General features: G+C 31.3%; 2 protein-coding genes across 2 annotated transcripts; both read left to right on the top strand.

Moving 5' to 3' along the window:
- The first annotated feature begins 2,104 nt into the window (after positions 1-2,104).
- Positions 2,105-3,243, top strand: LOC137812877 (transcription repressor OFP8). Its single transcript, XM_068615111.1, has one exon. It carries the CDS (start codon positions 2,177-2,179, stop codon positions 3,056-3,058), a length of 882 nt encoding a protein of 293 aa, XP_068471212.1. The 5' UTR covers positions 2,105-2,176; the 3' UTR covers positions 3,059-3,243.
- A 7,631-nt stretch (positions 3,244-10,874) lies between these two features.
- Positions 10,875-12,124, top strand: LOC137809830 (uncharacterized). Its single transcript, XM_068610901.1, has one exon. The coding sequence runs from the start codon at positions 11,093-11,095 to the stop codon at positions 11,906-11,908; it is 816 nt and encodes a 271-aa protein (XP_068467002.1). The 5' UTR covers positions 10,875-11,092; the 3' UTR covers positions 11,909-12,124.
- Positions 12,125-12,435: the final 311 nt, after the last annotated feature.

The raw sequence follows: 12,435 nt of genomic DNA on the forward strand, positions 1-12,435 counted from the left end.
TTAAAAATCGTATATCAACTAAAAATTAAAATATTTTTTATATAATTAGGTGAAAATATCACTTTGTAAAATATTGAGTTAGAAAAAATCTACTTCTTAATAAGTTTACAGAACATTTCAAATGACATATACTTTCAGTTGAAAAGAAAGTAACAGTAACATTTTTTTTCCTACAGTTAAAGAAAAAAAACAAAAACCATTGGAAAGTAGCAATAACCAAATGCTACTACCTCTTCTGCTATTGGTCATGTCTAATTACGATCAAGTAGTAATTAGCTAACGATTTCTAATGGAATGTCGTGACAAATGAACCATTGTCGGATAAGGAAAACTTAAAAAAAAATCAGATTATTTTAGTACCATGTTATTCATTCCAATTCTATTAATTATTATTATTTATTAGTTGTAACAACTTTTAATTATATTAATTATGAAGTAGTAGTTATTGATCAGTATTATTTAAAATAAAATTTAGGTAATCTCGTCATCTTCATAAATGATAAAGAATACAAATTCTTACAACATCTCCGATGAATATAAGTCTTAATAAATATTTTATATTTAAGATAGTATTCTTTCATTATAATATAGGTCGATGGGTTATCAAGTAGGTTTTCATTCAATAAATTGGGTCTTAAACTATATATTAATGAATACTATTTTTTAGATGAGATATTCTTAGAATAATGACTCCTAATATCGTATTTTTTTATTAAATTAACAAAATAAAAATATGAGATGAAATAAAGATTTGAATCCACTGACCACTGTGATTTACTTGCATGACCTTCCAACTCGATAAAGCTACTCACTCACGGGTTAGGATAAGTTTTTCCACAAATTCAAATATTTATATATATATATTAAAAGTTTATGCTTAAAATATCTAATATATAATGCTTTTAAAACTTTAATATTTTTGAAAAATCGAAACATATGTTTGTCAAGAATGTTAGACTATGTTTATAAATTGATTTTATTTACTACTAAAAAATTAAACATTTAAATGGAATTTATATTGAATTATTTACATATTTTATACATCAAACTAAAATTATCTTTTTAATTTAAATTTATCAAATAAAACATATACTTTCTTCTTTTTTTGTCCCGTTTTTTCTTCTCTTTTTGTTTTGTTTTACTTTTTGGTGAATAGACTCAAAAATCCATATATATATGTACAAACTTTCTAAACTTGAATGTTGAAACAAGTGTTGTCTCTATATGAATGGTATCCATATGTTCTATAAGTAGTGTGACAACATTCATAAGTATATAGAAGAGCTCCTCTTGTGCAGTTATAATGTTCTATTATATTACGTAAAAAATTGATATGTAAGGTAGAATCGTCCTTCAAATCTTTGTCACTAAAGAATTACTAAATAATATTCATGAATATTATTGTCATGACATAAGTCATTTGAAATATTTTAATTATATTAACAATTTCTCAAAACTTAAAAATATAAATTTAAATTGAAAAAAATTAATTATATATAAATTATTGCATAATCAAGTTCACATGTCATTAAAAAATAATTAATTTATATTTGTAATATATTATAAATTGTTGAGATTGGGTTAGCTTGTGGGAGAATGCTGCTTCTGAGCTTGATGAAGACGGAAGGAGAAGAAAGAAAAGCATGCACGACCTTTTACTCTGTCGTATCTACCAAGCTTTCTACCATTTTCAGAGTTTCACCCATTCTTTCAGAGTTCAAATTCTTCAGTTTTTGCATTTTTTTTAAATCCACTAATTTTTTTATATATTAAAAATGTAAATAAGATCCAAATTCCTTCCACTGTTACTAGTAATTTTTATTTAATGTAATATAAGTGATATTAATTAGGATTTGTTGTATTATTATGTTATTTTGGCAATATTTTGAAAAGGGAGAGAGTGGGGAGTTGAAGGTCTAAGGTCAATTACAACTGTTACAAGTATTTATTAAACTAAACTCAAATTCTCTCATTCATCCACTCTCTGCAACACAAGGACAAAGCATAAAGTAGCATTTCTGTCCTTTATTATTTTCATTCATTTATTAATTAATTAAATTCCTTTCATTTCAAATCATTATTAATAACTCTTCCCTTCCACTCTTCATGCATTTATACCTTCCCTCTCTCTACTCTCTCCTTCAAACTTCTCTCTCATCTCACACTGTCTTTCGCCATGGAAAACCAAACAGGTCTCAAACTTCGAATCTCTCGCATGTTCAGATCCTCCTTCGCTTCCTGCAGAACCCGTCACATAGCGGATGTAATGGAAAAAGCAGTTTTTGCACCACCCAGCTCCACTGAACCATCCTCCCCCAAAACCACACCATGTCCTCCCACTTGTAGGCCCAAAACAATCAGCGACACTTGCATTCTGTCCTTTAACGATTCTCATTCTCTCTCTAGACGCAAAATCTCACATTTTTCATCACCTTTTCTCTGGGCTAACAACGCCACCACCACCACCAACAACAACCTTAACCTTAACCTCGGTGTCATGTCCTGCCCCCCCACTTCTCCGAGCGTTTCCCTCAGCACAATCCACGAACACCACAAAACAAAGGCTTCGGATTCAACGAAAAGGGTCAGGACCAAGAAGAAGAAGAAGAAGAAGAAGAAGAAGAGACGTGCCCAGAAGAGAAGGGACTTTTTCCCTTTCAATTCATGCTCCAAAGACACCAACTTTGGCGGCTACTGGTGGTACAGCAGCGACGAAGACGATGAAACCGACACCCTTTTCTCCTCCAAGAGCCTCTCCTCGGACTCCTCCATGTCCCGGCGCCGTGGCCGGAAAAATGACCGGAGCTCCGACATGGGTGTTCTCCCGCTGCACGGGAAGGTGAAGGACACGTTCGCGGTGGTGAAGCGCTCGAGCGACCCTTACAGTGACTTCAGGACTTCGATGCTGGAGATGATCGTGGAGAAGCAGATATTTTCGCCAGCGGATTTGGAGAATCTCTTGCAGTGTTTCCTCTCTCTGAATTCGTATCATCATCATAAGATCATTGTCCAAGTCTTCACGGAGATTTGGGAGGCTCTGTTCTCTGACTGGTTTTGATATTAGAGAGAGTAAAACAATAAATAAGAGGGAGAAAGAAAATAACCTCTATCTTATCTTCTTTCTCTCTGTTATTTGTGTTAGTTAGTTTCCAAGGAAAATTTAATTAGTTCAGTCCTTCTAACTCTCTTTGCATGTATGATATGATATGATGATATTCCATCTTTTCCCACCCAGTTTAATTACTCAACACTCTTCATATGACATCTATTTTTCATACTTTTACTGTTACTGTTCAAGATTCTTTTTTATCTGTGGAAATGTTAAAAAGTAATCTATCCAAATGGTAGTAAAATTCCACATTTGAACATATACTAGCATTATTCGTTTGAAAACCAAGCCTTGATCACATAATTAAAGACACAAGATAAGCATAGGGAGAGTGTGTTGGTTGGTTTGGGGTGTTCATGTGTGGATATAGTGACAATTATGGAACTGTGGTAGCAAAGGTGGTGGTGAGATTGTGAAAAGACCTAAAAAAAGGGCACTTCTCTTGTTTTTTGGGGTGTGTGGCAGCTTTATTTATGGCAATGGATAAGAGTGCACAATGGAAATGGGGAAACAAGGGGCGTTGGATGAGTCCTCTCCCTCTCCTCTAGGTTTGGACTTGTGAGCCTGGAGCTTGAAAGAGATGGCGATGCGATGGGGTTCTTCTTTTGATTTGAATTGAAAGAACCAAAGTAAAAGCTGTCTTACTCTCCCGTGTTCTTCATGAATTCGACCTTTTTCAAATTCTTTTCATGGATGCGCCAAAAGAACACAAAAAGACTATCTTCCTTTCTAAGCTGAGGTACTTTCCTCCATAATGCTACATCGGAGAAAAGGAAGAGATACTATCATCTTTCCAATGGAATTAGGAGGTTATCATTAGAAAAAAGTTGCACATGTGATGGGAGTTCACGGAGTGAGTGAGATCTGCATTGGATTAAGTCAACAAAATACTCTATGGATCAACTTTATGTACCTATGACTTGTGACCACAAAACATATTCTCTAACACACCTGTGCTATTTAAAAAGGAATATTTAATCAATCGTCTGTTATAAAGCTAAACGTAACGAATAATCCCATATTTACACCAAATAATACTTATCACAGTATGTTATGGTAACGAAGAAAGCACTGCCATTAAAAGTAAATATACTTTATCTGCTTAACAGCGAAGAATGTTTAATATCGTTAATTGAATAAATAAGACCATTAAAGAATAGTTCACAAAGATTTTCTATTCTACATGAACCAAAAAAAAGCATTTCCCACAATTCATGATGATTAAAAAAAAAATGAAGTTGTCAATAATATCTCGTTATGTGTGGGTAGTAGTATTTGGAGAAATGTGAAAATAAAGAAATAAGAAGATTTTTAAGAATAGAAGTATAAATCATAATGAAATCTTTACAATGATACAATTGAAAGTTTGATCGTAGATAACTGGGAAGGGTAGACTAATATGTTTTTCTACATATTAATTAAGCAAGACACATTATTCTTGAGGGTTTAGTGTGTGGTGTTGTTTTTAGATTTATTGTATAGGGATTGAGGTATCTCTGAAATATTTTTATTATTTATTTATTTTTTGTTGATAAAAAAATAATTCTTTGATATAGAGGCTAGATGGTAGGATGCATCCTTGTTCTTCAATAGCAAAAAGGGAGAAAAATAATTCCGACAAAAGCAATGTTGGCCGTATTTCTACGAGAATAATCTACAATTAATACGCCAGAAACATAATGGGAATTCACATGATGCAAATATTTTTAGGTCCCCTTTTCTTGTTTGAACATCATGTGTTTCTAATTAAGAATTATGAACTTGGAGACCAAGGTGCAGATATGGCTGAACCGCAATTTTATTTGTCACTTGTTCCATGACAAAAAAGTTATTAGCCAATAGCCGCGAAAAACGTTCTTTCAATTCTTTTCAAATGTCCTATATATCACTCCGGTCAAAGAAAAAAAACATTTGTTCAATAATTTTAGTAATGAATTTGTCACCATGCTGGGACAACATAATATAGAAATCCTTCAAAGCATCCAGTCAAAAAAATAATTGGTCCTACAATACATTTTTTATTTCCTTTCATCTTTCTCATTTTTGGTTTTTTCCGTTTAATCTCTCTTTTATTTATATAAAAGAATTAATATACATAATTTGTGATCCAAAAATAATGAGAAAGGGAAACACAAAAGTTTGTCGATTTTGTAGGGGATTGGTACCTACAGAAGAGACAAGCTATATAATTGTTAGGTTGAAACATTAGAAGTTTGTATCATTAACCAAATTCATGTCTATGAATGAATTGTTATGGACCAAATTGTATTGGTTTGAGCAAGCAAGACAAGACAGAACAAGCACACACCCCTTTAACATCAAACACTGTCCCAGAAGGAGATCATGTCGTTTGTCTTGACTATTTTGTTCAAAATTGAGAGATCTGAAAAATAATTGTTGTAAGGAAGGATCTTGGACTGTTCATGTACATATATCAATGACAGGCAAAGATATGTTTGGGTCATGATGGGACTATGGACTGCAGCTGCAACAAAGTAATGGAAAACAAGGGTAACCAAAACAAAGTAAAACTTTAGTATAATTTAGAAAGAAGTGGAAAATAAAGAATTTGAAGTTGAAAAAAAAAAAGAAGAAAAAGAAAGGATTGGTCATGTGGTTGTCAGAGGGTGGATACGTACACTTCCCATTCCATTATACTGTGATTTGAAGGTGAAAGATCAATTTGGGGGCGTAACGTCGGTGTCAAAAGAATGGGTGTAGCAGCTTAAAAACTGAAACGAAAGAGAAGGCACAGTGGAATGAGAAAGTCTGGGGCAAAACTGTTATGAGGGTTTGCAGAAAGAATAATATAAAACCAAAACGTTTCTATCTTTCAATTAGTTGTGGGGACTGCATCCCCTACTCTACTTAATGGTATCATTACCCAATTACTCCAACCTATGGTAGTAGCTATGCAAAACATGTCACACACATCACACATGAGAGAAAACAAAAGGAAGAGGATTTTGTTTTGTTTTGTTTTGCTGATGAGTGTGTTTTTTGCAAGGAGAAAGAAAAAAAGGGTGGTGTGGTGTGAAATGCAAGTTGTTTTTGTGGCAATCTAGGTGGTCTGATTTACTTAGGTGGCATTGGCAATGGGCGTAGGGGTGGGTTTGTGTCCATTTGCCTCAAATGGAAAGCAGATTAAAGAATGTCTGGTAGTGGTGAATCCGTTATGCCTTGGTTTGGTTGCTACTCTCATTAATGATCGCATTTTTTGGGTTCTTGAGCCCCAAATCTCCTTATCAATGCACACAACCAAATACATGCAATTAATTTTTGGCCGTAAAAAGGGCCAATTAATCAGCTGCATTGGGTGTCGGTTTCTGAACATGGGCCTCTTCTCAACATAATTGGGCTGCCCTACCTCCTTCTATACTCTTTGTCGTTTAATCCCTATCTTGCCTTTGGGCTACCTCAAACATTCTTGTCACTGTCCTTCCTTTCTTCTTACACAAAACCACTTACTACTTCAAAATTTTCGATCTCTAACTCACCAACTCTCAACAATTTCAAAAATAATTCTCTCTTCACGGGTATGGCGTTTATAACATGCACTTCACCACACACTATCAATTTTGTTATTTTCTTTAAGCAACCAAATATTCTCACTCGCTTATATCTTTGTTGGAATCTCACCTTCGATTAGAGATTTAGAACATTTCATAATATATAAGTGAGTGCAAATCTTATTTTATAAGTCGATTTTTTGAAGTTGAGTTAGATTTTAAGTTTACTTCTTAATATAGTATTAGAATCATTTCTAATATATTCTAACGAATGTTTGTTGAACTTATCAAAATATCTGTTATGAGATCGGATCAGTCATAATAAGTTGTCCTAACATAAAAGTTGTTATTCTTTACGCGAAAAAAATGTATTGAAATATTTTATCTCAGTTTTGATAGTTTTTCGTGCTGCATCAAAAGATTCATAATGCCGAATACTATAGTCTTAATACATTCATTCATATACAAGTTTTGAATTATGTACTGTAAGTACTACACCCACCTATTTTCACTCGCGTGATTTACTAAAAAAGTGATTGTGCATGTTACATAGCACCCATAAAATCTGTAGAGAGATAACTAAATACCCTCTTCACTCTCTTTCAAAAATTGTGAGGATTACAGGTAAAATTTGTTCCTTTAAATTAAACACATTGTGGTCCCTCATACTGTGAGTGTTGTAGTACAGGAATTTGTAAGCAGTGAGTGATTGCAAATTAGTGGGCACTTTATGGAATTGAAATGAAAATGAAAAATAGGAGAGGTTTAAAAAATTTGAAAGTTTTTGGGGGGCATATACATTCCGCTTGTTGAGGATGTCTGGTTCTGGAAGACAGAAAAAGAGAAGGGGTATGGTCAGAGTGATGCAGGGTTGTATCTGTATATTATATAATGGCTATCTTGACTCTTAAACAAGATGACAAAACAGAACTGACCAAAACACTGCCTTTGGCTTTAATAAGGGCACCACCAACGAGTAACTAACTCTGCACCTTTGCTGCACCCATATTTTCCTGTCTCTTCTGCCTCCTCACACAGAATGTGCATGCCATTTCAATAAGAAAAACACTTTTAGTTTTGCAGCTATCAACTATAAAATCACTATAATGAACTCTTGAAATGGTGCAGCTTCCATCTATGTGTATTATTTGAATGCAGTAGACTCAAGTTACTATATGAATGTTATTTTTTTTTTTTTATGTAATTCGTTTGGAAAATTTACTATTCTGATACAATTTCTTGCATAAATGAATGAATAAATTTGTTGATTTTTGCACTTTTTTTTTTATTTTCTTGAATTCACAACTTCAACTTTTTTTTAAAATGAACTCATCCGTGAAAAACACGACTTTTACTCTCTTTTTTTTTTTCTTTTTTTTAACTCAAGTCATGCTTCACATGCATGATTTCGTTACAACATTGATAAAAACAATATTCTATTTATAACACATTCATCAATAATAAAACTTAGAGAAAAATTAAAAGTTCTGCTTGTGATGTACATTTTTAGTTTAAAAGAATAAAGATTAGAACTTGTCCTTATTGACTTCAGTTTAAAAAAATAGAAAAAATAAAATAAATTAAAATTAGTTTATAAAGAAATTAAAACAAAAAATAAGAAAAAATATATGAAAGCTCCTATAAAATAATTTATGTTTAAGATAACTGATCCAACATTTGGTGGCACTCTAATTGAATATTTAAATTAATTTGTTCTTTTAGATATTACTTTTTTTTTTTTTTAAGAAATTTAAACATTTAATTATAAGGCTGCGTGTTGAGTGAGATTGATGAAAAGAAAGAATGTGAATGAAATAATCTTAAGATTAATTGAGAGAGGTAGGTGAATATTTGGAGGAGATGCTTGAACATAATAATTTATTTATTTATGTGTAATAGGTTCATAGGGGCTTTAATTGGGTGTGAAATGCAGGGCAGGTATATACATAGACATGCTTCATTTTCATGCAATGCAATTACAAAATGGTTTTGTCAATTGAAAGGGTTGTTATTATTTGGTACGTTGTATGGGGTTATATCTTTTATCTTTTGTTTCAGATTTTCACGATTTAGTGATTTCTAATTGGTTTTTTTTTTTTTTGTCGAATAAGTGAGAAGAATTTGTAAAAACACTATGACGATTAAGTTTGTATGAGTACATTATGCAAGTGAGTTGAGAGAGAAAAATTATCTTTGACGTTTGACTTCTTCTAGTATTTATATCTTTTGAATGAGTCTTGATTGTCATGAACTATTCAAGGGTCAAAAAGAAGTTTCAATAGTGCCTTAATCAAGATTTACAACTAAACTTGTTTAATTACAATTAATTTTAAATTTATGAACTGTGTTTGGATTAATAGAATTATTCGGCTTTCTAAATCATTCGACATCAGCTTTCTAGATTATCTGGTAGTAAATTTTTATTTGTATTTTGATAATTTGATTGATAATAAATTTTTATTTGTATTTTGATAATTTGATTGATAATAGTTTTCCAGATTTTTCGAAGTAAAAATTCTATCGAGTAATATTTAAATGAATATGTAACACCCAATAAATTTCAACTTAAAAATCAAATAAGTATTGTTTATTAGCCACTACATAAAGGAAACTTGGCCTTCTAACTCCCATTTAGCACAAGAACAGGATTGTAATTTAAAAAAGAGACTTTATTGTCTAGTCTCCAACCATCACTTGCAACCTTAAAACTTTATTTAAAGCACAAAAAGGTAAGGTAATGTTCTTTTCTATTCTTCGAGGCTATTTTGTTTTCAATCATGCTTAAACTAAATCAATTCCTTCATTTTAATGTATTTTTTAAAACTCTGACACCAATTCTTAAATTCTAATTGCTTGCTATCTTAGAAATCAAATACGAAGGAGTTTTCATTTTCTTTTTTGTTCAACTTGAATAATCACATGTTAATTAAGTTGTAGTAAAATTAGCGTATATTCATGTTTCAAATGGAAAAAAAAATGTTTTTAAGTGTTTAAGAATGTTTAATGATTTTTTTTTAATATACTTTCACGAATCATTCAAAAAAATATTGATAAAGGGCATAAAAAATAAATTAATAATTTATATTCTATAAAAAATTGATTACTTCATGCTTCTGAAATTTATTTTAAGTCATGAGCGCAAGAATAATCGATTTTTTAAGAGACAATTAATAAATTATCTTGAATAAACAATAGACTATCATAAATAATAGTTAATTATATTGAATACTCATTTCACTTAAAATAATTGATTACATAAATGATTAAATTGAATCCGGTTTAAATTGTCATGAAACTTTATTTAATAAATTATGTCTATAAATGAAATGATCACATGTTCTTATGAATACTTATTGTTGAGGAATGATAGAAAAAATTATATTAATGCATGAAACATCTTTAGTAATATAACTAAGTCTTGTTTTCAAAATTTATTGGAAACAAATGAACTAAACTCTTGTATATAGTCAAAATCCAGACAAAACAAGGAGAGATCTCAAATTCAGAATATTTAGTGTAGTTATATAATTTATCTTTTTATTAGTGTGTTATTTGATATATACTGAAAATATACTTTTATTTTTTTTATTGGATATTGATATTGATTTAATTTATTATTGAAAAGACTAATTATTCAATACCTTTTTATTTATTATGATTAAATATTAATATTTTTAAATATAAATTATCTACAGACAATCTATTTATTCATTTAGACAGAGAGCATGATGCTAAAGAAATAATGGTTTCTTTGGTGCTGCAACCCAAACTAATTTATCAAAAAGAAGAAACTCAAACATGTTTCAAAATTATTAAGAATTTCAGTGATAAAAAAGTAAATTGTAAATCTGAGAGGGAACTTGGGAGCTAAAATGATTGAGTAGTAGATGGTGAGAGTTCTAACTCACTGTTCATTTTCCACTCACTGATAAAGTTTCATTCGGTGCCACTTTTCGCTCAGCAAAATATATTTGATGAACGATTCTACAAAACTCTTTCTTTTTTCTGAATCTCTCTCTTGATTGAAACTTTATCCTCTTCCTTTATCCAAAAGGTTTTTCATTCCTTAAATGCAACCTCACAATCCAAGAAAAATCAACACTAATGATATTTCAAAAAATGTTTGGATTCGGGATAAACATTGCTCTAAATAAAGAAGAATTCAACTATAATTTATTGAAATTTGGCAATCAACGTGAGAGTGTTCACAGATTAGGAGAAAAGCTGCTATAAAATGTATGACAGAATTGTTTGAGAGGCACACAAGTCAACAACAACCGCTCCTTTCCTCAAAAAGCAAAAGCAACAAAACTTAAAAAAACCTGTTTATGATGAAAACGAACGAGTGACTATATTCCACATAGAAAAATAATTAGGGTTTTGGAGGATTGTGGGGCCCTGTAGGTAGCAGAAAGTAAACAATGGCAATAAAGGGAGCGTGTGAAGACAAAAGAGCAAAAAGCAAAGGAAGCCGATGCCAGAAAGGGGAATTGCATTCATCATTCAAAACAAAAAGCTAAAGAATCTTTCATGGCTCCTCTTCTTCTATCATCTTTATAGCCAAAACACTTCCCTCTCAGATCATTCACTCACACCAACTTCTCCATCTGTGTGTCCCTTCATGCACCAAAGTACACAACATCATAAAATCTTACTCATACACAGAATCAATACTATCACTGTCATCACATCACCAATGCAGCTAGGAAGCTCCATTTCCAACACCATCAAGTTCTTGCACAAGACTATTCAGAACTTCAAGTCTTGTTTCTCTCCGGGGTACCAAAAGCTTCCCAAAACGCCTCCACAGAATCATGTCTCGGGCTTGGACAATAACAACCCGTGTTTCGAAGACTTGGAAAAGTTCTACAGTGACTTCACCAAGCAATGGGATTCAGAAAAAGAGAAGAAGAAGAAAGGCAAAGAGGTTCCCGATGAAAGGTTCATTGGGTTGAACAATGCAAGGCGTGAGCAGAAGATGAATGATGAGACTGAGAAAACCGAGGAATGTGTGAAGAAAAAGACCAAAGGGTTAACCAATGAAAGGATGAAAGAGAAGGATTCATCGTTGAATGTGATGAGGGGTAGGAGGGGAAATGGAAATTACTTGAGAATGGAAAAGAAGCTTAGAGAAATGGAGATGTTGGAGAAGAGTGATGTTGATTATGTACTTGACATTGAGGAGGTTCTGCATTACTATTCTAGACTTACATGCCCCATGTATCTTCAAATTGTGGATAAATTCTTGATGGAAATGTGCTCTGAGTTCCTTAACTCTGGGCTGAAGTGAGGTCTTAGGTTGCATGTCTTTGTCTTGTTCTTTAATGTTTCTGTCCATGGATGATTTCTCTTGTTTCTAAAATTTAACTCTTGTTGTTCAATATTCATTTCGTTGATCAATCATCAAAGGACCATTATGACATGCACTTAGATGTGAATATTCACAATGTATTTTGTTTTGGAAATTGCATTGTTTCTTAAAATAAATGAAGATATTTGTATTTAAGTGTGATTTCGAGTTAATTATTAAATAAAAATTAATTTAAATAAAATAAAATAAATTATTATATTGATAAAATTAAATATTATTTTAGAGATTATTTTTTTATATCTAAATTAATTTTTATTATTGATAAATAATTTTTAAATTGATTAGTTAAATATCAATATTTTAGATACCAACTTTAGAATCTAAATAATTGGTAGTTAACTTAAGTATTTAATAACTATAATAAAATCATTAAATAAAAACCAATATTTAGATACCAAAATAAATTAGTTACAATAATAACTAAATTAGAGATTATTTTATAAAGT

Source organism: Phaseolus vulgaris, chromosome 2, assembly GCF_000499845.2.
Source record: "Phaseolus vulgaris cultivar G19833 chromosome 2, P. vulgaris v2.0, whole genome shotgun sequence".
NCBI lineage: Eukaryota > Viridiplantae > Streptophyta > Magnoliopsida > Fabales > Fabaceae > Phaseolus > Phaseolus vulgaris.